Source organism: Lycium ferocissimum, unplaced genomic scaffold, assembly GCF_029784015.1.
Source record: "Lycium ferocissimum isolate CSIRO_LF1 unplaced genomic scaffold, AGI_CSIRO_Lferr_CH_V1 ctg723___fragment_4___debris, whole genome shotgun sequence".
Classification (NCBI taxonomy): domain Eukaryota; kingdom Viridiplantae; phylum Streptophyta; class Magnoliopsida; order Solanales; family Solanaceae; genus Lycium; species Lycium ferocissimum.
The window spans coordinates 1-25000 of NW_026726691.1; the positions used below are offsets into that span (position 1 = coordinate 1).

General features: G+C 38.4%; 3 protein-coding genes across 3 annotated transcripts; 2 read left to right on the forward strand and 1 right to left on the reverse strand.

Moving 5' to 3' along the window:
• The first annotated feature begins 1857 nt into the window (after window positions 1-1857).
• On the forward strand, window positions 1858-7473 carry LOC132045611 (UDP-glycosyltransferase 74B1-like). Its single transcript, XM_059436194.1, has 2 exons — window positions 1858-2591; window positions 6341-7473. Exons 1-2 carry the CDS (start codon window positions 1947-1949, stop codon window positions 7208-7210), a joined length of 1515 nt encoding a protein of 504 aa, XP_059292177.1. The 5' UTR covers window positions 1858-1946; the 3' UTR covers window positions 7211-7473.
• A 2134-nt stretch (window positions 7474-9607) lies between these two features.
• LOC132045613 (uncharacterized) lies at window positions 9608-9982 on the forward strand. The gene has a single exon (XM_059436196.1). It carries the CDS (start codon window positions 9608-9610, stop codon window positions 9980-9982), a length of 375 nt encoding a protein of 124 aa, XP_059292179.1.
• A 12666-nt stretch (window positions 9983-22648) lies between these two features.
• On the reverse strand, window positions 22649-24638 carry LOC132045612 (gibberellin-regulated protein 3-like). The gene is made up of 4 exons (XM_059436195.1): window positions 24478-24638; window positions 24330-24368; window positions 23652-23691; window positions 22649-23121 (listed from the first exon to the last, which is right to left on the reverse strand). The coding sequence occupies exons 1-4, from the start codon at window positions 24532-24534 to the stop codon at window positions 22937-22939; spliced, it is 321 nt and encodes a 106-aa protein (XP_059292178.1). The 5' UTR covers window positions 24535-24638; the 3' UTR covers window positions 22649-22936.
• Between the last annotated feature and the right edge of the window lie 362 nt (window positions 24639-25000).

A 25000-nucleotide genomic window follows, 5' to 3' on the forward strand; every position in this document is an offset into this window, starting at 1 on the left:
CTCGGCTTGAAGATCACTTGGATACGTTTCAATTTACGACCTACTAGACGGACCGTAAAACCGAAATACGGCCGTATTTAACGATATCTCCCAAAAACGGTAGCTCCCTTTTTGCTTAACAATTTATACGGACACAACTATACGGTCCGTATTTTACAATACGGTCCGTATTGTATGACCGTGTTAGAGACGTCACGAAAACGAATGTCCCACTTTTTGGTGTTGTGTTATACGGCTAACCAGTGGATTATACGGTCCGTGTATTGATATACGGACCGTATAGCATGAACGTATTTCCTTTCACGATGACGTATTGTACGATGTACCTCGATCCTTGGTTGGATTTTACCGAATTTCCTTGACTTATTGGACCCACACAACCTAGTATTTCCCTTTTGGGGTAGAAAAACAACTTTTCACAACTTTGGGAAAAATACTTGGATTAAATGCAACTTTTAGTCATCTTCTTCCCTATGAAGATTTGAAGGTTGCTCAAGAACACTATGAACACCCAAATTTCAACTACCTTCAAATCAACTTGTTTTCACTCCAATTTTCGGATCTAGGCTCCCTTCACTTGTAGAACAAAGCCCAATAGGTTTCAAGTTCCAATTTCACCCAAATCAAGACCCACTTCAAGTTCTTCAACTCAACAATGGTGAAATTCTCAAAACAACTTGGAATGACTCGAAATTTGAAGATTTGAAACCCTAAAAACTCTAAGGAACTCAAATCTAACACTAGAATCAACAACAAACAAGGATTTGAAACAAATTTTTTTTTTTTTTTTCGAATTTCGATTTTTTTTTTTTTTTTAACAACAAACCCTAGGCTAGATTTGATAGAACAAATCTAATCCAACTACGATACCAATTGATACAAGAACGGATACGCGAAACGGAAATTAAGAAGATAAACAAAAGGAAAAGAAAAAGATAGATAATTTGACACAACTTAAGATTCAATTTAGCAACCAAAGTTATATAAAACTAAGACCTCTAAATTATCATCTAAAAAAACACTAAATTCTTAAGTTGACCTCGAGGAATCGAATTACAACCAACCTCTCAACAACACAAGAATCAACAAGAGCTACAAAGGCCTCTCACAAGTTTCTCTCTCTAGAGATAACCCTAAAAACACTCAAAATATTCATAATTCATCAAAAGTCCCCAAATGAAATGAAAGACAAGCTATATATATACAAGCTAAGTAAAGAAGACTAATAAGAATTACAATGCTGCCCTTAATGGTAAGGGCTTATTTGGGTAGTTTTCCAGTGTAGTCTTCAATTCGAGGATTTGCCTTCAATGGCCAAACACGTCCCTCCTTGCATAGATGGCCCTCTAATCAACCTTCGTACACGTGGCCTTCTTGCAATCATAACCCTCCTTGCGCAAAGTAGCCACTTGCACAAATAGCCTTTGCGCAAATAGCCATCTTCGGCCTTGAATCCCCAAGACTTCGCAATTGTAGCCACTTTAAGAGAAAGCCTTGGGACTTGAACTTTTAAAAGCCTTCCATCCAAGCCTATCTCCCATATCTTGAAGGCCATCCATGTGGACCTCCCATGATCTTCAAAGACTCCATTTTCATGAAGCTCGATGGAATTGGTCTTGTATCAACGTGAGTAGCCAGAAATTGACCTTAACCAAAGCAAATACTATGAACGAATTTAGGCCACAATCGATGCATATGATTTGCCAATAACGTCATGAACCCAAGAAAGCAATGACCTCATCACTCTACCAAATTTCATTACCATTGATTGTTTTAGACATTCCTTAGTTACATATCCATAGTTTATCTACAAAATATCATTGCAGCCTATATATATATATATATTGCATATCATTTCATTTTCTTTAAATCATACAGCCCCACTCACATTGAAGTGTTTGATTTTTTTTTTTCTCTTCCCCTCTCTCTGTCTCATATATACCAAAATGGTATACAAAAGAAATGAACCACATGTCATATTTGTACCATATCCAGGCCAAGGTCACATTAACCCACTCCTACAATTTGCAAAACGTTTAGCCTCAAAAGGTGTCAAAGCAACCATAGCCACAACTAAATACACTGTAAAGTCAATTAATTCACCAAACATCTCAGTTGAAGCAATTTCTGATGGATTTGATGAGGGTGGTTTCTCCCAAGCCCAAAAAGCTGATGTATTTCTCAAATCGTTCGAAGAAAATGGCTCGAGAACTCTATCACAACTCGTCAAAAAATACAAAAAATCAACACATCCGATAAGTTGCATAGTTTACGATTCGTTCTTTCCGTGGGCTCTTCATGTGGCAAAACAACATGGAATTTATGGAGCTGCATTTTTCACAAATTCCGCCACGGTTTGTGCTGTGTTTGCTCATATTCACCAAGGAACATTTTCGTTGCCAGTGAGGATTGAAGAAAATGAACCTTTGTTATTGCCTGGTTTACCTTCTTTGTACCCTCTTGATGTTCCTGGATTTATTAGGGATCCTGAAAGTTACCCTGCTTATTTAGCTATGAAAATGAGTCAATTCTCCAATGTGGAAAATGCTGACTGGATTTTTGATAACTCATTTCAAGAACTAGAAGGAGAGGTACGTTTTTCAATAATGCGATCACTTCATTAATTGGTATGGGGCATCATACGTTTTGTTGTATATTAATAATTGGTCCCGTACCTTTTGTCACTTTATAAGATCTTTTGTGAGACATTCAAATTTTCATATATTTTCTGGACCTAATTAATTTTACATTTGTCAAACAACTACAGAGGTCTAATACGGGGAATCCTTCAATGTAATCAAAGATGTTAGATTTGAACATCAGAAGTAAATGATAAGCGATTTAGGCCTACACGATGCAAATTTGAATCATTTAGATTAACTGGATTTCGAATACTGAATGATTGAACAACAAACGGTGGCCAAATTAATAAATATTTTAGATATGTATATAAACTACTAGTCAACTTGTCCGCGCTTCGCGCAGTTAAATATATTTTTTCTTAAAAGATTTGGTTGATGTGAAGAAAAAAAAATCTTCTTATAATATCAAAAATAAAAGAAAATTAAAATCAATATAGAAGGAAAAAGACATGAAAAAAATACAATAGAAAATCAAATCTAAATAGAAACAGAACCTACAGTTTTTAAGTTCTATAATGCAAAAAAGAAAAAAAAAAAAAGAGTTCTACGATGAAGAGTTCTCGAGACATCCTCTCAATTCGGAAAAAGAAATTAACTTTAAAAAATGCATGGAAATGTAAGTCTCGTATATCCTTTCTAATTAAAAGGTGTTGATAAATAATATTAACTATTAAAAATAATAAATTATTAGTAATTGCATTTAGAGGTATAATTTTTATTCATAATTACAGACCTTTGGTCTAACATAAGACCTTTAACCTTCTATTCCTATTAAATGTTATTAATGATATTAATTATTATTAAAAAATATTTTAAAATAAGGTAAACCATATATGAGGAAGAAAAACAGACCTTTTAGCATACATAACGGCGAAAAATGATTTAAAGATGGAAATCAAAAACAGTAAATCTTTTACTGCTAGTCCTATGTCATGCCATTTGCAAAAAAAAAATCCTTAGATTTTTCGTGGCTCCAAACTCTCTTTGATACACGTTATTAGAAGAGAGTACTGTATGAATTGTTAAAACACAAATTAAACCATTAATTAAAATCAACATACTCATAAAGTTTTGCACAGAAAATTTCTTATATGATGTTAGTGAACAAAAATTTCTCCTTGCAACGTGTTATGTTGTTGATTTTCTGTATGATAAACATTGCCAGAAGCCCATAACTATTTGTATTTGAGAAAAACACTCTTCAAAGGCGCAGAACAAAGAAGAGAACAACTTCACGTTATCCACAAGATCAAGATAATTGTCCAAATAATAAAAAGAAAAAAATGAAAATTGCATAAGATATTTTTTAAAAATTAAAGCAGTTATGTTATTTTCTCTCCACTTTTCAGTTGTGCTAATTATTAGAGGGTAAGATTCAAACTCAAAATCAAAAAAAGATGGACGAAGAAGAAGAAAGAGAGCATGACATTATATATGCATATTTATGAAAGCACATATTTGTGAATGAAAATTAGGTAAACAATAAACAAAATAATCATGAAATTGAGCATAAAATTGAATGGAATTAGCATTGGTGTGCATACACAGAGATAAATAATCTAAGAATATGTAAGATTCACATATAAAAATTGCTGCAATTATAGGGACAAAATAATCCAACGATTTGTGTAATACTTTTAGGAAGCAAGTTTAACTTTTTGAGTTGCGTGTTTGTACCAAAAACTATTTGCTTGAACCCCCCCAAATGCTACTTGAAATGATATTTAAAGGATTACTCCATTTTAATTCTGCATGGAGGAAATGAAAGGTTGGAGTAGTAAGTATTGGGACTTTTCAGTTTATTTACAATAGAAAATAAGAATAAGTGGAGTAGTAAATTCAGAAACATTCAAGTTTTTACAATAAAGAATAGGAATAAATGGATGAGTAACAATTGATACATTTATTCTTGAACAATAAAAAAACTAAAAATAATAGGGAAAAAGGCAAAAATTGAAGGGAAAAAAAAAGATAAATAGGATTCTTGGCCAAAGAGAGGTATCACATCACTCTTCTTTTGCCTAACTTTATATATATATATATATATAACTTCAAAAGTAGCCCAAAGTCTACTTGATTCATCTTTCACTATAATAATTACGCTAAATGCATCTATTTAACTTTTCCTTTTCCGCTGTAGTATATATACCTACTTAACTTTTTCTCTTCCACTATAGTTATTTATTATATAGATATATTATTTATCGTTAATAATTATAAATATTTCTATTATTTGTGGACAATATATTTTTTGTATCTACCTTATTTTAAAAAACCCAAGAATCTAAATATAATTATTGAGCTTTTGCTCTTCCACTATAGCTATTAGTTCTTATTAGATATTAAAAGAATCATTTTTGGATTTTAATGGCATAAAACCTTTATCATTCTTTTATAAGTGCTCATTTGTTACTTATTTTGTTCTTTGAGCACAATATATAACAAAAATATTTTTATACTTTTCTCTAACGAAGGAGAACTACAGTCCTGTATCACCAAAAAATTATTTTGCTGAACAACTATGATGTATCACCATTTTTTCAACAAAAGACATATTTGGAGAAGCAACTTTGAGTCTTAGTATTCAACCGAAGCAACTTTTAAGTCTTAAATTATAGGTAGTTCATCTACTACAAACAATTTTCATATCTCTAAATGGTGTGTATTTAATTAGCAAAATTTATACTATAAAATCTCCATATGATTTGATATCTGAGAAATTAAATAGGTGCACGAACCTATAACTTCAAGTTGAACCATCTCGGATAATAAAATGGAGTGTAGTTTAAATGTCAAATACCTTATTGGAATCTCGTTTGACTTAAGCAAATTAACTGAAGTCCGAAATCTTCGAAGCCCTTTGCCATCCATCAAATGTACTTTTGCAACATCTACTTCAAATATTTTCACGCTATAAATTGAAATTAGAAAAAAAAAATGAAGTATATTAAATTATATCAACCTACCTTGTGTGAGATCCGATATTCGTCAAGTGAAATTTCATGTAAAAAAAAGTAGTCTACTAAAAAATAAGAGCTTTCTAGTCCAAAGAAAATTCATTCACTTTCCCCGTTTCTTTCTTTATTTATACTTTCTCAAGGAGGGAGCATTTCTTTAACAGTTGACCTTTGAATTTCTTTTACATAAAAACTTTAGAATTCTAGCTCACTATAAAAATTGGTGAGCCTTTGGGAAGAAAACGGTAGTCTGAGTTGGGTGCTTCATAATGGAAGAAACAGTTGTTTCATTAATAAGGACTCTTAAAAATCTTAATATCAAATAAATGGAGAATTATGCACGATTTTCCACAATTATTAGTGTAGATTCTTGTGAACTTTTCATTAGCTACGAACAATTCAAGAAGGCTTTCAATTGTCCATTATTATTTTCATTAATTGTTGCAACATTAAAATTGACTTTGAAAGAAAAAAACTTGAGCACATTTAACATAATTAAGAGAGTTAAATGGGTGTTTTTACAAAGAAGATAAATAAGAAAATAGGGAAAATGTCAAAAAAAAGGAGAAAAAAGATAAATACCAATGGAGGACATAGAGAGGTGCCACATAGGATTGTTTATGCCTAGATTTATATTATATATAGATTACTACAAATTTCGAATGGTTGAACAAAAAAACAAATGATCAAAGTAATAGATCTTTTTCTTTTGTAATTTTAATTTGGCATGTATAATTTCAGATAGCAAGAGGAGTATCAAATCTTTGGCCAGCAAAGTTAATTGGACCAATGGTGCCATCTTCATATTTGGATGGAAGAATTGAAGGTGACAAAGGGTACGGAGCAAGTCTATGGAAACCCCTTAGTGAAGAATGCCTCAAATGGCTAAAAACAAAACCAATTCAATCAGTAATTTACATTTCCTTCGGAAGCATGGTAGCACTCACACCAAAACAAATGGAAGAAATGGCATATGCTTTGATAGGCAGCAATATGAACTTTCTTTGGGTTGTAAGAGAAACCGAAAAATGCAAATTGCCTAAAGGATTCGTAGAATCCACAAAAGGGAAAGGACTCGTAGTGTCATGGTGCAATCAGCTCGAAATGCTGGCAAATCAAGCCATTGGTTGTTTCGTGACTCATTGTGGATGGAATTCAACTCTGGAAGGTCTGAGCCTTGGTGTGCCAATGGTGGCGATGCCACAATGGTCCGATCAAATGACGGATGCTAAATTTATAGATGAAATATGGAAAATTGGTGTGAGGCCTAAGTTGGATGAGTTTGGAATTGTTAGAAGAGAAGAGTTATTGTTTTGTTTAAAAGAGGTAATGGAAGGGGAGAGGAGTTATGAGATTAGGAGAAATGCTAGCAAATGGAGAAATTTGGCTAAGACAACAGCTAGTGAAGGAGGTAGTTCGGACAAGGCTATTAATGAATTTGTGGACATTCTAAGCTCTAATGAATTTGTGGACATTCTAAGCTCTAAAGTTAGCCTGGTAGATGAAGTACACACTACAAGAAAGTATAGAAATGTTAATAAAGAATTTAATATTTGGCAATGTATATGGGTAAAACTGAGGACATGGACGTATTCGGTTTTCCGATGTTAAGGTTATGCTCGGCCAGGATACGACCGGCTTATCGGGGATAAGGCATCAAGCTCGATCTGGAACGAGGCGTTAAAGCAGGTAGAAGAGGCGGTTAACCACCATGAAGAGAAGATCGGAATATCCGCCCTCAGTCGGGTATTTCGGCACCAATCCCGGCAACAACTATCAACAGATTCCTTTCCTTACTTAGAATTGTACTAGGGTTAGGACTCCTCTATTATATCAAGAGGCCCCCATTCATTTAAAGGGTTCTGCTCCATAGAGAAAGAGAGAATTCATATACTAAGAAAAGCAATAGAATCATCTGAGTTCATTCATCTTTTCTAAGGTTATCTTTATTATTCATTGTTCACGCGCCCAGTCATAAGGATTCATTCTTGGTTCCTATTATCCGAGGCCAGTCATCATTCATCTTTGGTCAGATCTGCATATTTTATTTGCTTATTCATTTATCGTGTAATCTAAATCTCGAATTGAATTAAACCACATATCTTTAGCACCGCACATAAATTCAATTGTTCTCCGTTTTAAGGTTAAACAGTTTGGCGCCCACCGTGGGGCTAGAGATAATATTGGCAGTTTAATACGAAATTCTGGTTACATTCGATATTTTACATTTGTTCTTTAAGGTTCGATTTCAGGTCTACCAGACATGTCGGACTCCCATTATGTCAACTTTCAAGTTGAGTCAAGCCATCACGAGCATAACGATGGGGGCGTACCTAATAACAATATACCTTTTGTTAATCCTGTTCAAGCTGGGTCATCGGTGGGCAACGTGCCGGCCGGCGGGGATAATTGAGCCATGCTGCAACAGCTCCAAAACCAATTGGACATGGCTATGACCTAACTACAAGCCTAGCAAGAGATCATAGCACAATTGCATAATCGAAATCAAGCACCCGATATTGCTCCATCGGAATAGATCGAGGAAACGGAAGAAAGGCACGCTACTCGGAATAACGAGAACCATCTTGGGCAGAGTGGCGAGCTGGTAAGAATGCTCAAAGAATTGACGAAACGAGTCAAATCCGGCTAAAAGAAGATAGAGGCGAACGATAAGAAGGTGGAGAACTACAACTCGAGGTCGACCGCATTCCCCGGCCCTCCTCCGTTGTCAAGGGACCGGATTCGAAAAAATTCATCCAAATGCCATTTTCGTCGAGTGCGGCGCCGATGAAAATCCCGAAGAGATTTGGCATGCCCGATATCCCGAAATATAACGGGACAACGGACCCAAACGAACATGTGACTGCATATACGTGTACAATTAAAGGCAACGATCTCGCCGACGATGAAAGTGGAATCGCATCGCTTAAGAAATTCGGAAACTCGTCCAAGGAGCAATGATTTGGTATCATAACTTGCCCGAGCATTCGATTGATTCATTTGCCATGCTCGCGGATGCTTTTTTCAAAGCTCATGCCGGGGCCATCAAGGTCGAAACCCAAAAATCAGATTTGTTCAACGTTAAGCAGCGAGATGACGAAACCCTCTACGAGTTTGTGGCCCGGTTTCAAATGGAACGCATAGACTTACCTTCGGTCACTGACGATTGGGCCGTTCAGGCTTTCACTCAAGGGCTCAACTCAAGAAGCTCGATCACATCTATGGAGCTAAAGCAAAATCTGATAGAATACCCGGCAATCGCCTGGGCTGATATACATAACAAGTATCAATCAAAGATCAGGGTCGAAGATGATAAGATTCTGAGAGTCGCTTCAGTATCATAGCATTCCGGTAAAGGGAATGATCGATCAAAGAGAATGACAGATCGGGATTCCAGACCATCATATGACAGGTATCAACCTTACCCACCTGATCGAAGGGGGAATGGGCGCAACAGCGAATCAAGCAAGAATGATAGTAGGAATGATCGAAGGAGCGATCGAGGCCTAAGTAATCATGGACTGATGAACAGAAATCTTTGTCGATAGAACCTCGGGAAATAGAGAAATTTCAAGGTTATCCGAGTATAATTTCTGCGTCGATGTAGCGACCATAGCAGCGGCCGTTAGTCGTAACAGAGAAACGAGACACCTAAGGCCAATCCAATCTGATCTAGAGAAGCGGGATAAAAGCCTTATTTGCAAATACCATCACACTCACAGTTATCGAACCGAAGATTGTCGGCAGTTGAGAGAGGAGGTTGCCCGTCTGTTTAATTTGGGACACCTTCGAGAATTTCTAAGTGAACGAGCAAAAACTCACTTCAAGAACGTGGACTCCAACAAGTAAGATAGACTGGAAGAGCCTCAGCAAATGATACACATGATCATGGGAGGAACGGACGTTCCCAAAGGGCCGGTAGTAAAACGCACCAAAATTTCCATAACAAGAGAAATGCTTATTCGGAATGATGATCCCGACGGTCCCATATTGTTCAGTAACGAGGACATGGAAGGCATTATTCAGCCTTACAACGACGCACTGGTAATAACTGTCCTTGTCAATAAATTTAGAATCAAACGTGTGCTAATTGATCCAGGTAGCTCAGTTAATATCATCCGATGGAGAGTTATCAAGCAGCTGGGACTACTAGATCAGGTCGTACCAGCAATACGAGTCCTCAACGGGTTCAACATGGCATGCGAGACGATGAAGGGTGAGATCACCTTACCGATCAACACGACAGGAACTACGCAGCAGACCAAACTTTATGTGATAGAGGGAGACATGGGATACAATGCATTGTTGGGAAGACCGTGGATTCACCTCATCAAAGAGGTCCCCTCAACTATGCATCAGGCGTTGAAATTCCCGACCCCATAGGGGATCAAAACCATTCATGGTGAACAAAGCCGCAAAGGAAATGTTCGCGGCCAAAGAATTCATAAGACCACAAAGATACCAGATTGGAACGAAGGGAAAGTGCCAAATAGCAATCACAGATTCCGATCCCGGAGTCCTCGAAAGATCGGAATAGGAACACACCAGACGAAGAGTTAGAGTTCGGAGTTCCGAGAGCCTTTGTGGTTACGAGAGACTTCGTAACCGATTTTGCCTGTTTCCTGATCCCCGAGGTTGATAAAGAAATGCTTCTTGCCTCGGGGACTAGTGAGGGAGTCTGGACTCTTTACACAGATGGTGCTTCTAATGTAAAAAGGTTCGGATTAGGGATCGTTCTCAAACCTCCCTCGGGTGACGTAATAAGACAATCTATTAGATCTGCTGATTTGACTAACAACGAAACTGAATATGAGGCTATGATTGCAGGTTTAGAACTGGCTAAAGGCTTGGGAGCTGAGATCATAGAGGCTAAATGCGATTCTCTCCTGGTGGTCAACCAAGTGAATGGAACATTCGAAGTCAAGGATGACCGAATGCGGAGAAACCAAGAAAAACTGCAAGTTGTCTTTCTCTGGTTCAAGCAATGGATGTTGGAACACGTGCCTCGGGATCAAAATAATGAGGCGGATGCCCTGTTAAATTTGGGATCATCGGTAGAATCGGATGGGTTCAATTCTGGAGCTGTGGTGCAGTTGACGAGATCGAACATGCCGAGATAAACTCGACCAGCCTCACTTGGGATTGGAGGAACAAATACATAGACTATCTTCAAACAGGAAAGCTACCGTCCGATGCCAAGGAATCAAGGGCCCTCCGAACCAAAGCAACTAGATTTTGTTTGGTCGATGGCCACCATACCGGGCGGTCGTTCCACGACCCCTTGGCGAGATGTCTAGGGCTGGGAGAAACCGACAATGTTATGAGGGAAATTCACGATGGAACTTGCGGAAACCATTCGGGAGCTGACTCACTGGTCCTCAAGCTGATCAGAGCGGGATACTATTGGAACGAGATGGAGGAAGATGCCAAAACCTTCGCTCGAAAGTGCAACGAATGCCAAAGGCACGCCCCGTCAATACACCAACCCGGGGAAGAACTTCATCCGGTCCTTTCTCCATGGCCATTCATGAAATGGGGTATGGACATAGTGGGGCCTTTACTATGGGCCCCAGGTAAGACGCAATTTATTTCACTTATGACTGATTATTTCTCTAAATGGGTTGAAGCAGGGGCACTCGAGAATGTCAGGGAGAAAGAAGTTATTTATTTCATTTATGATCATATAATCTATCGATTCGGGGTACCCGCAGAAATCGCGTGTGATAACGGGAAGCAGTTCATAGGCAGCAAGGTCAGCAAATTTTTCGAAGAATACAAGATCAAAAAGATCTTGTCCACCTCATATCACCCAAGCGCGAACGACCAGGCTGAATCTACCAATAAAATTATCTTGTTAATCTAAAGAAAAGATCGGCCGGCTCACAGTACCGGCGGAAGGAGGTTCGCCCGAGGTTTTACGGGCTACCGCACGACAAAGAAGCATCAAGCACCGGAAACTCCGTTCTCCTTACAGAGCCGAGGCCCTAATACCCGTCGAAGTTGGTGAACTAAGATTAAGATTCCGATATGCCACTGAGGACTCAAATCGTGAAGCAACGTCTGCTAGTCTGAATCTCATGGACGAAAAAAGGGAAGCTGCTCATATCCGGATAGCCGCACAAAAACAAATGATGCAAAGATATTATAACCGAAGGGCTAACTTCTGTGCACTTTCGTACGGGGACTTAGTACCGAGGAAAGTCACACTCCACACCAAGAACCCCCACGAAGTAAGCTAGCCCAATTGGGAAGGGGCCATATCGAGTCACCGAATAGCCGGAAAGGTTCTGTCGCCTCGAGAACGAAGACGAAAAACAATTGAAAAATAACTAGAACGTGGCACACCTAAAGAGGTATTATTGTTAAAGGTACGAATAACTTTTCTTTTTGTTTTTTTTTTCTCTCTCGATCTAACTACGTAGGGATACAACCCAAGGGGAATCGGGAGCAGTACAGTGGAAACTGGAAAGTCATAGACTTAAGACTGAAAGCACGTGCTGCACTCCTTTTTCCTTCGATCGTTTTGTCCCGAAGTGGGTTTTCGGCAAGGTTTTTAATGAGGCAGCGCCGAACGGATTGTTACGCTAATAGAGCAGACCGATCAAAGACCGGGGACTAGAGATTGCACATATCAGACTAATAGTACATGAGCCCTCACATTTCGAACTCGAATACTAGGGGACTACTAGACAATAGTCTAAGTGATAACTATGTAAAGTCAAGGCCTGAACGATAGGACTAGATGTAAGGACCAAACGATCAATTGAATCGTGTCCAATTAGTTTGTTCTTGCCACGGCAATGGGATGTTGATAACTATGTAAAGCCAAGGCTTGAACGATAGGACCAGATGTAAGGACCAAACGATCGATTGAATCGTGTCCAATTAGTTTATTCTTGCCACGATAATGATTGCAGTTACATCTCCGATCGGTCTATCAATAAAAATCTCGTCTCGATCAAGATAATCTAGTATTGCCAATATTGCATTTTGCCGGACCAGACTCCTAAGCATGCGAACTACGCAAACTTAAAAGACTATGGTCTAAATGGTTAAAGACTACGGTCTAAGAAACTTACATAAACTTAAAAGACTATGGTCTAAAAAACTTACACAAACTTAAAAGACTATGGTCTAAGCGGTTAAAGATTACGGGCTAAAAACACAAAAAAATATTGTGATCCGGTCCGTCTTGCAATTTATAAATAAAACAACGATTAAAGTCAACATGGACTAAAACCCGATCACGAATCATTACCATTTGAATTTTATTCGAAAGCCAAAACAATAAGGCAAGCCAAAATAATGGCATGAATCGGACAAACAACAAACCGAGGAACACTTTATAAAGGGCAACGAAAGGCGATGAATAGGCCAAATGAAAATCTTTTCTTTTTATATATACATACACATAGAGGATTTACAAAGGCTCAAACACAACGACCTTAAAACCAAAAAAAAAAAAAAGAAGGCCCCTGAGCCTAATCTTCACCCGAGCCTTCGGTTTTTTCCTCGGCTGACTCGAGGTCAATATTCGAATCCTCAGGATCGAATACGACCTTCGCTCGCCCGAGCCTCTTGGCCTCGATTAGATCGATAAATCCACTTTGGTGGCTTGAATTTCTTCGAGGCCTCTCTTCGAGATAAATACCGCACGTACTCTGGTCGAAGATCACCGGCCTTCTCACAGCCGATATGTCGGCTTATATCCGGTCTAACGTATCGTCATAGCTCGAGATTTAGTCAAGAGCTTTTTTATGTTCACCCAAGAGACGGATGTCCCGCCCGTCCCCATCCCGCTCGCCGGCCGCAGGCAAGTGACGACCCAAGTCCGTTACTTGCTCCACCATCACACGAAGCTGCTCTTTAAGAGCATCTCGCTTGGCAACAGCACCAATTGTCGTTTCTTAGAGGATATTGAGCTCAGGTTTGATCCCATAAAGCTCCGCCCTAAGTTGATCAATCTAGCTAACGTAAGCCCAGGCCTGAGAGGGAAGGGCATTAGCATCGATTATTAAAGGTTTATTATAAGCTTCGAAAGCCCTTACCTTCTCTGCCAGCCGGTCATATTCCCGCTTGGCCTTGGTAGCCTCGTTGCGAGCCGATGCCAAATCTGATTGAAGGATAGAGAGAGAGGGTAGTAGCCGAAATATATTCCAATTCGCACTTTATAGAGATCCACGAGCTCATCCACCTCCCCGCTTTTTCCTTTCGAGCTCCCCTTTAGCCGATCCACTTCGACCCAAATCGGTGGAAGCTTGTATGATGAAACACGGCTTCTCCGTAAAAAAAGAGACGATTATTAAAACGGGGCAAGAAAATAAAGCTAAGTGAAAAACAAAGGAACGAAGATATGCTGCTCAACGCCCTCGAGCCTCGTTGAAAAGGTAGGATTCGCCGACTTTAGCCATCTTCTTACTTGGCCCTCTTAGGACACCAGGTCTGGGATGGTGGCCACCCACCCCACCGGCCCGACAACATGTTCATATCGCCAGCACCTTAAAAGAGATCAATCTTTTTCGATTCGGGTCGGTATTGGGGGCAAGAAAAACTTTCTCCAATCTGGGACCGGAATTAACCTCGAAACGGTTGGCCACGGGGATGGATAAATGTTCAAAGCCCGACATGCCAAGTGCGGGTGTCTCATAACTCCCATAACTGGTTGTCCCTTCTGGCCCTGTTGACACCTCGGTCATTTTAATTTGCGGCTTTAGCATTGACGGTGGAAATATCCACCAATCGAGGGGGAGAGTCCTATATGCAAATAATTGTCTCAGTCGAAGCCACAGCTTGTATCGGGAGGACAGAACCAATACCATACAAAGGCGGAATGTCAAGTACCTTTGAACCCGGAAGGAGGAAGCTGCCTTCGATCCAGCGGCTGCGGTCGGGAGCCGTCCCCAGCCTCGAGTGGGGATGGGCTCGATCGTAGCATCTTTGGATATTCGGACCTTCGACCTGACGTTCCCCACGTTCATCGGTATTGGTATATCCCTCGAGCCCGCCGGCATCGGACTTGAGCTTTCCACCAAGGGTGGAGTAATCTCTGCAGAGCTAGACAACTCTTGATTGAGACCCTCATCGGTAAGCCGACGCTTGCCTAATGCCTAGTCTTCATCATCAGAATGATCCGTTAGTTGACCAACAACATCGATTTTAAGAGCCTGGGCCGAGACATCTTCCGAAGAGATCTCTCTGGTTGTGAGCCTCGATCTTTTCCCCGGCTACGAAGCGAGCTCTCGGAAGACTCGGAGGATCGTCTTTTTCATCTCGCCTTGTCTCCTTGGTCGGGAGTTTCAAGGTTTTGTTCATCGACCGAGGTCTTAGCAACCTCTTGTCTCCAGATATTGATGGCCTTTGAAAGACCTGTAAAGGAAAGAAGAACAGTTTAAACTTATCAAACATAGTGTAACACGTAAGAAAAGATCGACGTGACGTAAGGAGAAGGACTACCGTGATTTTCGACTCTCCACCTAGATCGAGACAAATGTCGCCAAATACCGGTCGCATAGGTAAATTGGGAACAGATTTTCCCGATCCATTCATCAATGTTGGGAACCGCATTGAGGGTTCGAATAAGTGCTATGTACATACGAGTAAATCAAAGGGTCAGTGTAGGTTCAGACATATGACCATACCATACCAAAGTAAAGTTACTTACGGGTTGGGTTCCATTTCTCGGGAAATGGCAACTTTTAAGCAGGAATCAGATCCTTTGTTCTGATCTCTATCTTCATCAAGACCAGAAAAGGGAGCTTTTTTGGCTTGTTTGGTGAGTTTAAACATACCCCCTCGAAAAACACGGGGACTGTACAGTCGGAGTAGATGGTTCATCGTGAAAGGAATATTCACGTTCGTAGTGAAGTAACGGAGCAGCACAACGATCCTCCAAAATGACGGATGAATCTGGCAGAGGCAAATATCATACCATTTGCAAAATTCCACTACCACGGGATCGAGTGTGTTAATTGTGAAAGGGTAGGTATAAACGCTTAAATACCCTTCCACGTAGGTCGTTACTGACTTGATCGATTGGGGAATAACGACTTCCATACCTTCTTCCACCCACAAATTTTCCTTGACCTCGTTTAAGTTTACTCAGGGGTATCGCGCACAAATAGTCCGATATATCGACACCTCGATCCCCTTGTTGAGAAGGTTTCTCAACCTTGAAATCCCTAATGGTCGCGCAATCTTGTGGAATGAAATCTGTCAATACAGGCTCCGATTTTGGGACCGAGGAGGTCTCTCCAGTTTTAGCTTTTGAATATTTGCTCGTCATTACAGAAATATGAAGGTATAAAGGCTTGTATGAAGGTTTGAAAATTAGGTAAAGAACTGATAAGAAGGTGTGAAGATATGAAGTTATGAAGGTTTGCGTATCCAAGCACACGAAGGTAAAAATTTCTTTGGTAAAAATCAGAAAAGTGAAAAAGTGGAAAAGTGAAAGGGAAAGTTTGCTTTTATAGAGTGGGGCCGAGACGGTTCACATTCCGTAACCATCTTCGCAACCAACCAGGTCTCGACACATGCCAATGTCAGAACGATGTGACAGATGTGACCTTGATCTTATCTACCCATGGGAAGCATACATGAGAAGGAACCGGATTGCCCCTCTAGATCATCACGGCATACATAAGCAAACTGGTCTCTCGATGAGACCTAGGTCGGGCCTTCGCATCGATACTACTATGATCAGTTAAAGCTGCCATATCGACCACAAAGGATGCGGTTTCGAACCAGTTACGGTCGAGTGCAAAGAATAAAACATGCAAACATGGCGGCCAGTAGCGAAGCATTTCAAATTTTAGTGAACTATAGAACAAAATGACAATTGATCAAATATTGCAAAGACATACACAAGAGCGCAGGTTCAAACAACGCAAATAGAGTACTCAATAAATTCCGATAAAAATCGATTCGCAAATTTCTATTAAAATTGTTCCACTTCGCAAAATCCCGACTTTCTCGGATACATCGGTCCATCAGAAAAGCGAAAAAACCCAACTCTACGGCCATAAGCTGAAAAAGAAAAGAAAGAAAAATAGCAACACCCTTAATCAGCGTAGTAAGCCGAAGGTTGAGAACTACGGCCTATCCTGTGGAATGCTACGACGGTACGTGACACCGTCTAGGTATCCCCATAATCTTCACCGGAGATGGATGAACCGGGGATACTCGGATCCGGCAAATCTTCTTCATCAAGTACTATTGTCGGCTGGGTTTCGCCAAAAGGCATTTCCCGACAGTTCTCCATGATATGATGGGTTCGGACACGAGAGCCAACCCCCGAATGTCTAACTGGGAAGCTTCCAGTCTCTCTGCGTCCAGGTACCCTCGGCGGCGCAGATGTTTTTCTTCCCTGAAAGACATCATCGGCTATGGTCTTTCCTTTAGAAGCTTTTCTCGTCGGAAGTCCTGAAAATCAAATACATTGGGTTGAGATACAATACAGAGAAATGAGGGTTGAGTGATCGGATTAAGAAATTACCATGGCTTTTGCCTTTCCAGCCTTCGGGTGCCATTCTCCTCCAGGAACGACCTATGCTACGAGAAGCTCAGAGAAGAGTAACCACCCATTCAAAAATAACTGTATCGAGCTCAGGTTCAATCGGATTTAGTGAAGGGTTCCACACCTCAGGAAAATCGGTAGACGATGGACGATGAAGTTGAGCTGTACGTATCATCACAAACCAATGAAGCCACCCCAGTCATAATCATCCTTGGGGGTCAATCAAAGCCTCGGTTTCCCAGGAAGATGATGAACAATCCTTCGGGATCACCCGAGGTATGTATATATGAAGTAAATGGTCAAGGGTGAAAGCAATCCCGGCTATATTAGCCAACTTCTCGATGCAGCACACAAGTCTCCAAATCTGCGGGGCGATCTGGCTGATACATAGCTGATATCGACGACAAAAGTCCTCGATCACTCGAGGAACAGGGAGAGTGAACCTAATGGCGAAAGGATAAGTGTATGACAACGAATAGCCAACAACATGGTGATTTATTTTTACCCTATTCCTAACAGGGCGAACGTCAACATCTGCGCCTAAGTTACAGTCTTCCCTGACTATGGTAATGGCGCCATCATCGATACAAGATTCGAAATTCTCCACCGAATCATAATGGTAAGAGATTTTGCAGTCGTTCACATATTTAAATCCCGACGGAAGGATATCAGCAGCGAGAGATTCTAGCTCCTTATCGAATAGGCCGCTTCCGTTAATGCGATAAAACGAAGATTGATCTTCACCTTGGGTTAATAATGGAACGTAAGCCATAACCGTGATAGGTATAACCTAATAATGGATGATCACGCCCTGATGGAAGAAGGTTCAAAGTCCGATAAGGGCTGTGGGCTCAATATGGATATTTCAGCAAGGTTTTTGGGGAGAAGCAAGGTTTAGGTTTGAAGAGCGCAGATGCATGAGAAAAGAAAAATACATGGGCTTTATATAGAAGAGAAATCAAGGGGTCCTGTAGCGTATCAAGGATTCTGACACAAGAAGGTCTCCCAAAAAATATTTGGCGGCTAAGTAATAATGACCTAGCATCTGGCAGAGTGAAGTGTTGACTAGAAGGTCTTGTCCTAGGTAGATGTATGTAGCTGGTCAGCTTTATTTGGGTCCCTTTCACGCAGTCAAAATTTCACCTCGGGAAATAGGGGGACTACATGTATTAATAGAGCTGTCAATATGGGTTTGGCTCGCGAGGCCGGCCCAACCCAACCCTTTATTTAAGTAGGGTTGGGCTAAGATTTCTTTGGCCCATATAGAAGTGAGGCTCAAAAGCCCAGCCTCTCTTGGCCCGCCGGCCTCAGGGGTTGGGCTGAGGCCAGCCTTAAGGCCAGAACAGAATAATAAATTAATTAATTTTTTAAAAAATATAAGGAAATTAAACAAAAAGATAAAAAGTAATGAGAAAAAAGAATGTACTTATTACTAAGTAGTAATTAGAAACTAGAGTAATACTTTTTAGTCTTAGATATGTTTAATTACTTTTGAACGTGATCTGAACTAGTGATTAAAAATAATAATTTATATTTGTTCTCTTGAATTTTTCTTCTTCTATGATTTGGTTTTGTGCAAGAATGGTTGGTAGAAGATTCTATTTCATATTGCAAAAGTTTCATGCTCAAATTGTACCAAAAATCACTTAAAAAATGTTATTTCAGAAGACGAAAAAAATTTAAAGGGTGGCCCGTCCTAGCCCGCGGCCCGCTTAGGGCTGGGTTGGGCTACCATTTTTTCGGCCCTTCAATTAAAAGGCCATCCGTCTAAATTTAATTCTTTGGCCCTTTAGGTATCGGACCCGTTGTGCACCATTTTGACACCTCTATCTGTATACGGGTAAAACCGAGGACATGGACATACTCCTTTTCTCGATGTTAAGGCGCTCGGCCAGGATATGACCGGCTTATCTGGGATAAGGCATCAAGCTCGATCTGGAACGAGGCGTTAAAGCAGGTAGAAGAGGCGGTTAACCACCACGAAGAGAAGAGCGGAATATCCGCCCTCAGCCAGATATTTTGGCACCAATCCCGGCAATAGCTGTCAACAGATTCCTTACCTTACTTAGAATTGTACTAGGGTTAGGACTCCTCTATTATATCAAGAGGAGGCCCCCATTCATTTAAAGGGTTCTGCTCCATAGAGAAAGAGAGAATTCATATACTAAGAAAAGCAATAGAATCATCTGAGTTCATTCATCTTTTCTAAGGTTATCTTTATTATTCATTGTTCAAGTGCCCAGTCATAGGGAATCGACCTCGGTTCCCAGTATCCGAGGCCAGTCATCATTCATCTTTGGTCAGATCTGCATATTTTATTTACTTATTCATTTATCGTGTAATCTAATCTCGAATTGAATTAAACCACATATCTTTAGCACCGCACATAAATTCAATTGTTCTCCGTTTTAAGGTTAAACATGCAACAACTTAGTTTTATTATTGGCAAAAAACTTTTTTGTTGCCAAAGAATTTAATTTTGTTGCCATAGTATTGATTATTGTTGCAAAAAGTACTTTTGGCAACAAAAAAAAAAAGTTGTTGTACGTTGTTGCAATAACAGCCATTGGGAAAAGTTTATACAACAAAAACAAAAAAATTGTTGCCAAAAGTACATTTTGTAACAATAATTAATATATGACAACAAAAATAATTTTGTTGCAAGATATATTTTTTCTTGTACTGACATGAAATTCTTGGTAGCGTGTTAATCATATGTAGTCTATTATATTGGAGTATTATCTTCATGGCTTATTAGCTAATTGATAGCAATGAAATTTAGATTATATGACTTTGAAATTTTCTCATCTTACATTCACCTTTTGACTTTGACACTTACTTTTCTCGCATCCAATAGTTCCATACTATGTTGATGATTGATAAGATGTTTAATGGATTTACAAATTTTCTGATTAAAATACTCAAAATTTTCGAATTACATGTATATCCTACATTTTTAAACCCCTCGCAAAGTTCGGTCTCATTGTGTTGTGAATTTGAGCAATCTACGACCTGGTTTTTTTAACGTTCATTATATTTAACAATTTTTACCCCCTCTATCGACAAAATCCAACAATAACTATGTCTTAATCTTAAAACAAAATTGTTTGCATGATCCTTTTATTCAAACAGTTTGTTGCTTCAGCTTTGCAAGAAATAGAATTCGGATCATGAGATAACGTTCAAACACTCCACCAGTCTGCACTAGTTTCCTGTAATTTTAGGATATTATAATAACACTCTCAAATACAACCTGTGTGGATAAACAAAATCAACGTGTATTGTTGTTTTATATGTAAAGGTCCTGCACTCTAACATCTTGCCCTACCTAGTTCTGCTACATAACTGATCAATAGCTGGCTATATATACCCAATTCAGGCGGCAATCAACATCAAGAATTCTCTTTCCGCTTTCAAACTGTTATCGAATTCCACTGTCCTTTTAATGTTTTTCTACCAAGCATTGCTTGTCGCAATTTGATGATTAGGTTAGCTAAACGTTTCTTGAGCCAATCCTTTTACACACTTGTCACAAATGTGTTCCATAACAGTTGTGTGACTATAAAATCCACTTGTGGAATTACACTGGGTATATTATTGTTGTTGTGTGACTGTAAAAACTTCTCATTTTAAAGTATAATAGAAACTTTATGTTAAGTTTCTAAATTCAGAAAGCTATCATTCCTTTTTAAATGGACTTAAAAAAAAAATACTGCCACATGCACCGGAATGAGTGGAGTATTTCTTATTAAAAATATTTTGATATAAAGCACAAACTAAAGCTAGTAAGTGTTAGATTTCATTGAGAATTCTGAGAGATGTAACATATTCATAATGATCGGGTACATATAGTCTACGCCTTGGGAAGTACTAACAATGGACATGTTTGGGATCATTCGGACATATGTGCTAATTCGGGGTGGGTCTTTAATTTTTGTCCATTAAATCGCTAGTCTTTAATTTTTTTTTCCTTTGGCACTTTAACTAATAAAAAGTGGCCGAAAATATATCTGACATTCTGGGTTTGAACTCCAGCAGAGTTTAAAAAAAAAAAAAAATTCACAAGGCAAGGTTTTCATAGAAATTATGCCTTGTCCGGAATAGTTCTGTAGAAGATAAGTACGCAGAATAGGCCCAAAACCTCGCAGATTGATCTTTACGGTGCTTCCTCTATCTCTATAAATTAAAGCCTTATGTTCATAGAAAAGAGTTGCTAGGTATTTTTATTCTTTCCTATTTGACTTCTATCAAGTTTCTTTCTTTGCTACAGCTGATAAAAATTGTTGTTTTAGAAACTTTTCCCCAAACAGGCATGGTTTCTCTGAAAACCTTGCCTTGCAATTTTTTTTTTTTACTTTGCTGGGTTCGAACCCAGTATCATTGTTTTCGTAGACCACCAAATAAGGATATTTTGGCTCATAAATTTTCATAAATGAGAAGTAGGGATAAAAATTAAAGACCAGTCCATATGAAGGGCAATCCGCTCAATTTTTTGCATTGTTTGGTGATGCATTTCAGTAGCTGCCTCTAGTATTGGCAAGCAAGATTTATGATGGACTTCGACTATTGGTTCTTGGGCCTGCTTCAGACTGATAGCTCGGCCCACCATTCATAACACTAGGTAGACTTGGTGGGGCAACTCGCAGGAATATCCTTATTTTGGGTTGGTCTGTAATTTTGGTCCATTAAATTGGTAGTTTTTAATTTTTGCTTCTTGTTAGATTTATTTGGTTTCGATCTCAAAAAAAAAAAAAAATTCAAGGCAGAGTTTTACAGTTTTGGGCAAAGCTCTGCCTTAAGGCAGTATTTTGAAGGCAAAATTCTGCCTTAAGACAGAGTTTCGAAGGCGGCAGCTGCCTTCCGAATCCAAACCTCTTCCTTGTGAATTTTTTTTTTTTTTTTTTTTACTGAGCTGGGGTTGAAACCCAAAATCTCGGAGTATTAGGCAAAGGCCAAAAATTAAAGACCACTAATTTGAGGGACAAAAATTAAAGACCACCCCAGAAGAAGGGAAATCCGCGCAAAAAGATGGACTTGGAGGTCATCCAGATAAAATAGATAGCCTTTTAATTTCATGAGGTCCTGCTATTTTATTAAATACTCATGCTATTTCAATTTAAGTGTTTTACTTTCATATTTAGTCTTCCAAAAAAATAAAATTCATTACTAGGCAATATTTTGGCCTAGATGGAGTTAATTTGTTTGCATTGAAAATCTCAAGAAGATGAGTTTAAGCTTTGTATATAAATAACATCAAAGTATCTATATTGTTCGCATGGGTAATCACAACAAGATATATAAGTCCATATTCTAGGTACTGACGACATAAAAAATATTTACACCATCATACCACTTGTAAAGTAATTACACGTAAATTTCTATTAAGAACATTAACTGATAATTTGATAAACTAATAACTAACCTTCTATCATTTTTAAAATATAATGTAAGTGTGTAACTTAATAAAAAGGTAACTACTCCACATGCATTCTTTTGACAATTAATAATCTTTTAAACTCTCAATAACAAATAGCCACTATAAACTTCACTTCTCCAGAATTGATGGTATAAATTTAAGAACATTACTTTAAACTTGGTTTATGAATTATAAGCTGTAATTCAACAAGCATAGACTAGTCATGATGATTGAAACATCTAACCTTAAAATTTTAAACCTAAACAAGTCATCTCTGTATGAGATGACCACCATCACATTTTACATCAGAATCTCAAAACACATATTCTAAACTTAGGAAAATTGAAGACAGGATATAGTACTATGATTATCAAGTCCTAGGTTTGTACTATATAATAGCCTTAATAAATTAAGGGCACTTGGTCTTGTTTCCATGAGTAGTCATGTCTGTGTAGCACTTGCCACAAAGGTGTCTGTTACCATAAGTGCCTGGTGGAACACATTTGCACCTCATACAGCAAGTCCCACAAGCTCTGTTGCATAGGTTTGGCCTTGAGTGCTTGCTGCATCTCACTTTGCACAGTCCTCCACAATCTGTTATTCCCAAAACATTAATAAAACAATCATTAAAACTTAGGCCGACAAAATTAGCCCATAAAAATACGAGATACTCATTCCGTCAAATTTTGTGCAAGGTAACGATTCATCCATTTATCTACTCAATTAATTTTGACCCGTCCAGTTCAGGTCATCGAAAAGTTAAGATGTTATGTAATCAAATTGGACGATGAGAGCCTTGTCAAAATATTTTTTAATTTTTTTATCTGTTTGATATATAAAGTCATAATAATGAAAATATTAATTAGGTAATTTAACAAATTATAGGAAAACAAACAAAGATATTAAACATTGGTAAGAGTTGATAGAGTTAGGCAATGACCTATTGTTTGACTCATTTTGACGCAACCCATTTCAGCCTATAATCCTAACCCGCTCATTTGTTAATTTAAACCATTTTGACTCTCAATTCTATCCGTCAATTTAACACCCATAATTAAAACTCTTAACTTCTCCTCTTATTCTTTTCCTTGTCAATGTAAATAGATTGAGAAAAAGATGCTTACCCACATAGGCCATGAGCCTCCTGTTAGCTCCTTTCACCACCTAACAAATATTTGCACATACGAAATCAGCTAAAAGGTAATCAAGAGAGAAATTATTCATACTGAAAGTTTAGTCACTTAAGGTCAAACTCAACCTTTAAAACTAAGTCATGAAGTTAACAGTTTCAAAATCTTAAAATAAACCTTGGTCTAACTCAATTCTGAAAGGTAGTTCATATGTAGTGAGGGTCGTCCAAAATCATACTGTGAGACAATAACTATATTCCGCAATTGTTTTGGGACATTCTAACATCTTGTACACCCAAAAATGAACAACTGAATGTGGACAATATAAACATGAGAGACCTATATTAAAAAATTAAGAAGAAAGATAGGTCTTGCTCCAATGCTATGTTAAGAAAATAAATCTTGAACTTTCTAACTTAACCTCAAAAATAGCTCATTAGGTAATGTTATCCAAGATCATCATATATAAAGATACAAAAACCTACGCTCTCAACCAACATGGGAAATTCCAAAACACTTCACTTTATTAATTGGAGACTTCTGTGCGTTACACTTTAACCACAAACCATAGTTTATCTAGGACGTGTTTCCATATTTTTAGGACAAAAAATTTATGCCCTTTAGTTAAGTATCAAATTTTGGTTAAATGATGGAAAAAGAGTAAAGGAATACCTGAGTTTGGTGATCTTCAATTTCAATATCAGAAGAGGCCTGCAAGCAAAGAACATTAATTAGACTAAAATTGCACAAATAAAAAAAAATTAGTCTAAGAACAAAATTATATGGGAGTTATAAGGTGATTAATGGTTCAAAATTTTACATGAGCAAGTAGGCAGAAGAGGAAGAAAGTGAAAAGCAGAAGCAATTTGGAAGCCATTTTTGTTTGAGTTGTTGAATGAGACAGAATGTTTTCTTGGTTTTTGCCTAAGTTTTCTTGTGGTTTGTGAGGACCTCTTTGGGACTGTTTTTTGGGCGTAAAAAAGTTGGTGCCTGCAATTTATAGGAATCTTGTGGTATAAGTGCCCCTGGTTTTATTTTAAATAACCATTTTTTTTTTTTTTGAGTTTTCCTCCTGGTGTCGCGTACCTATTTTGGGGCCTGACTAATCCACGTTTGTCCAAATCCCCGTTGAAGTAAAATGTCAAATCCCCGTTGAAGTAAAATGTTTCTTACTAAAGGTAATGTCATACCTTGAGCTCGAATTTATCATGGTATTGCCTACTTTATTTCTTTCTTTTGTTGTTATCTACCTAAACAAATCTAATTTGAAATTTTATCATAATGTTCTTGATTTACTAGATTCGAAATCTATTATTTATACTTATTTTATGAAATGAAATGTT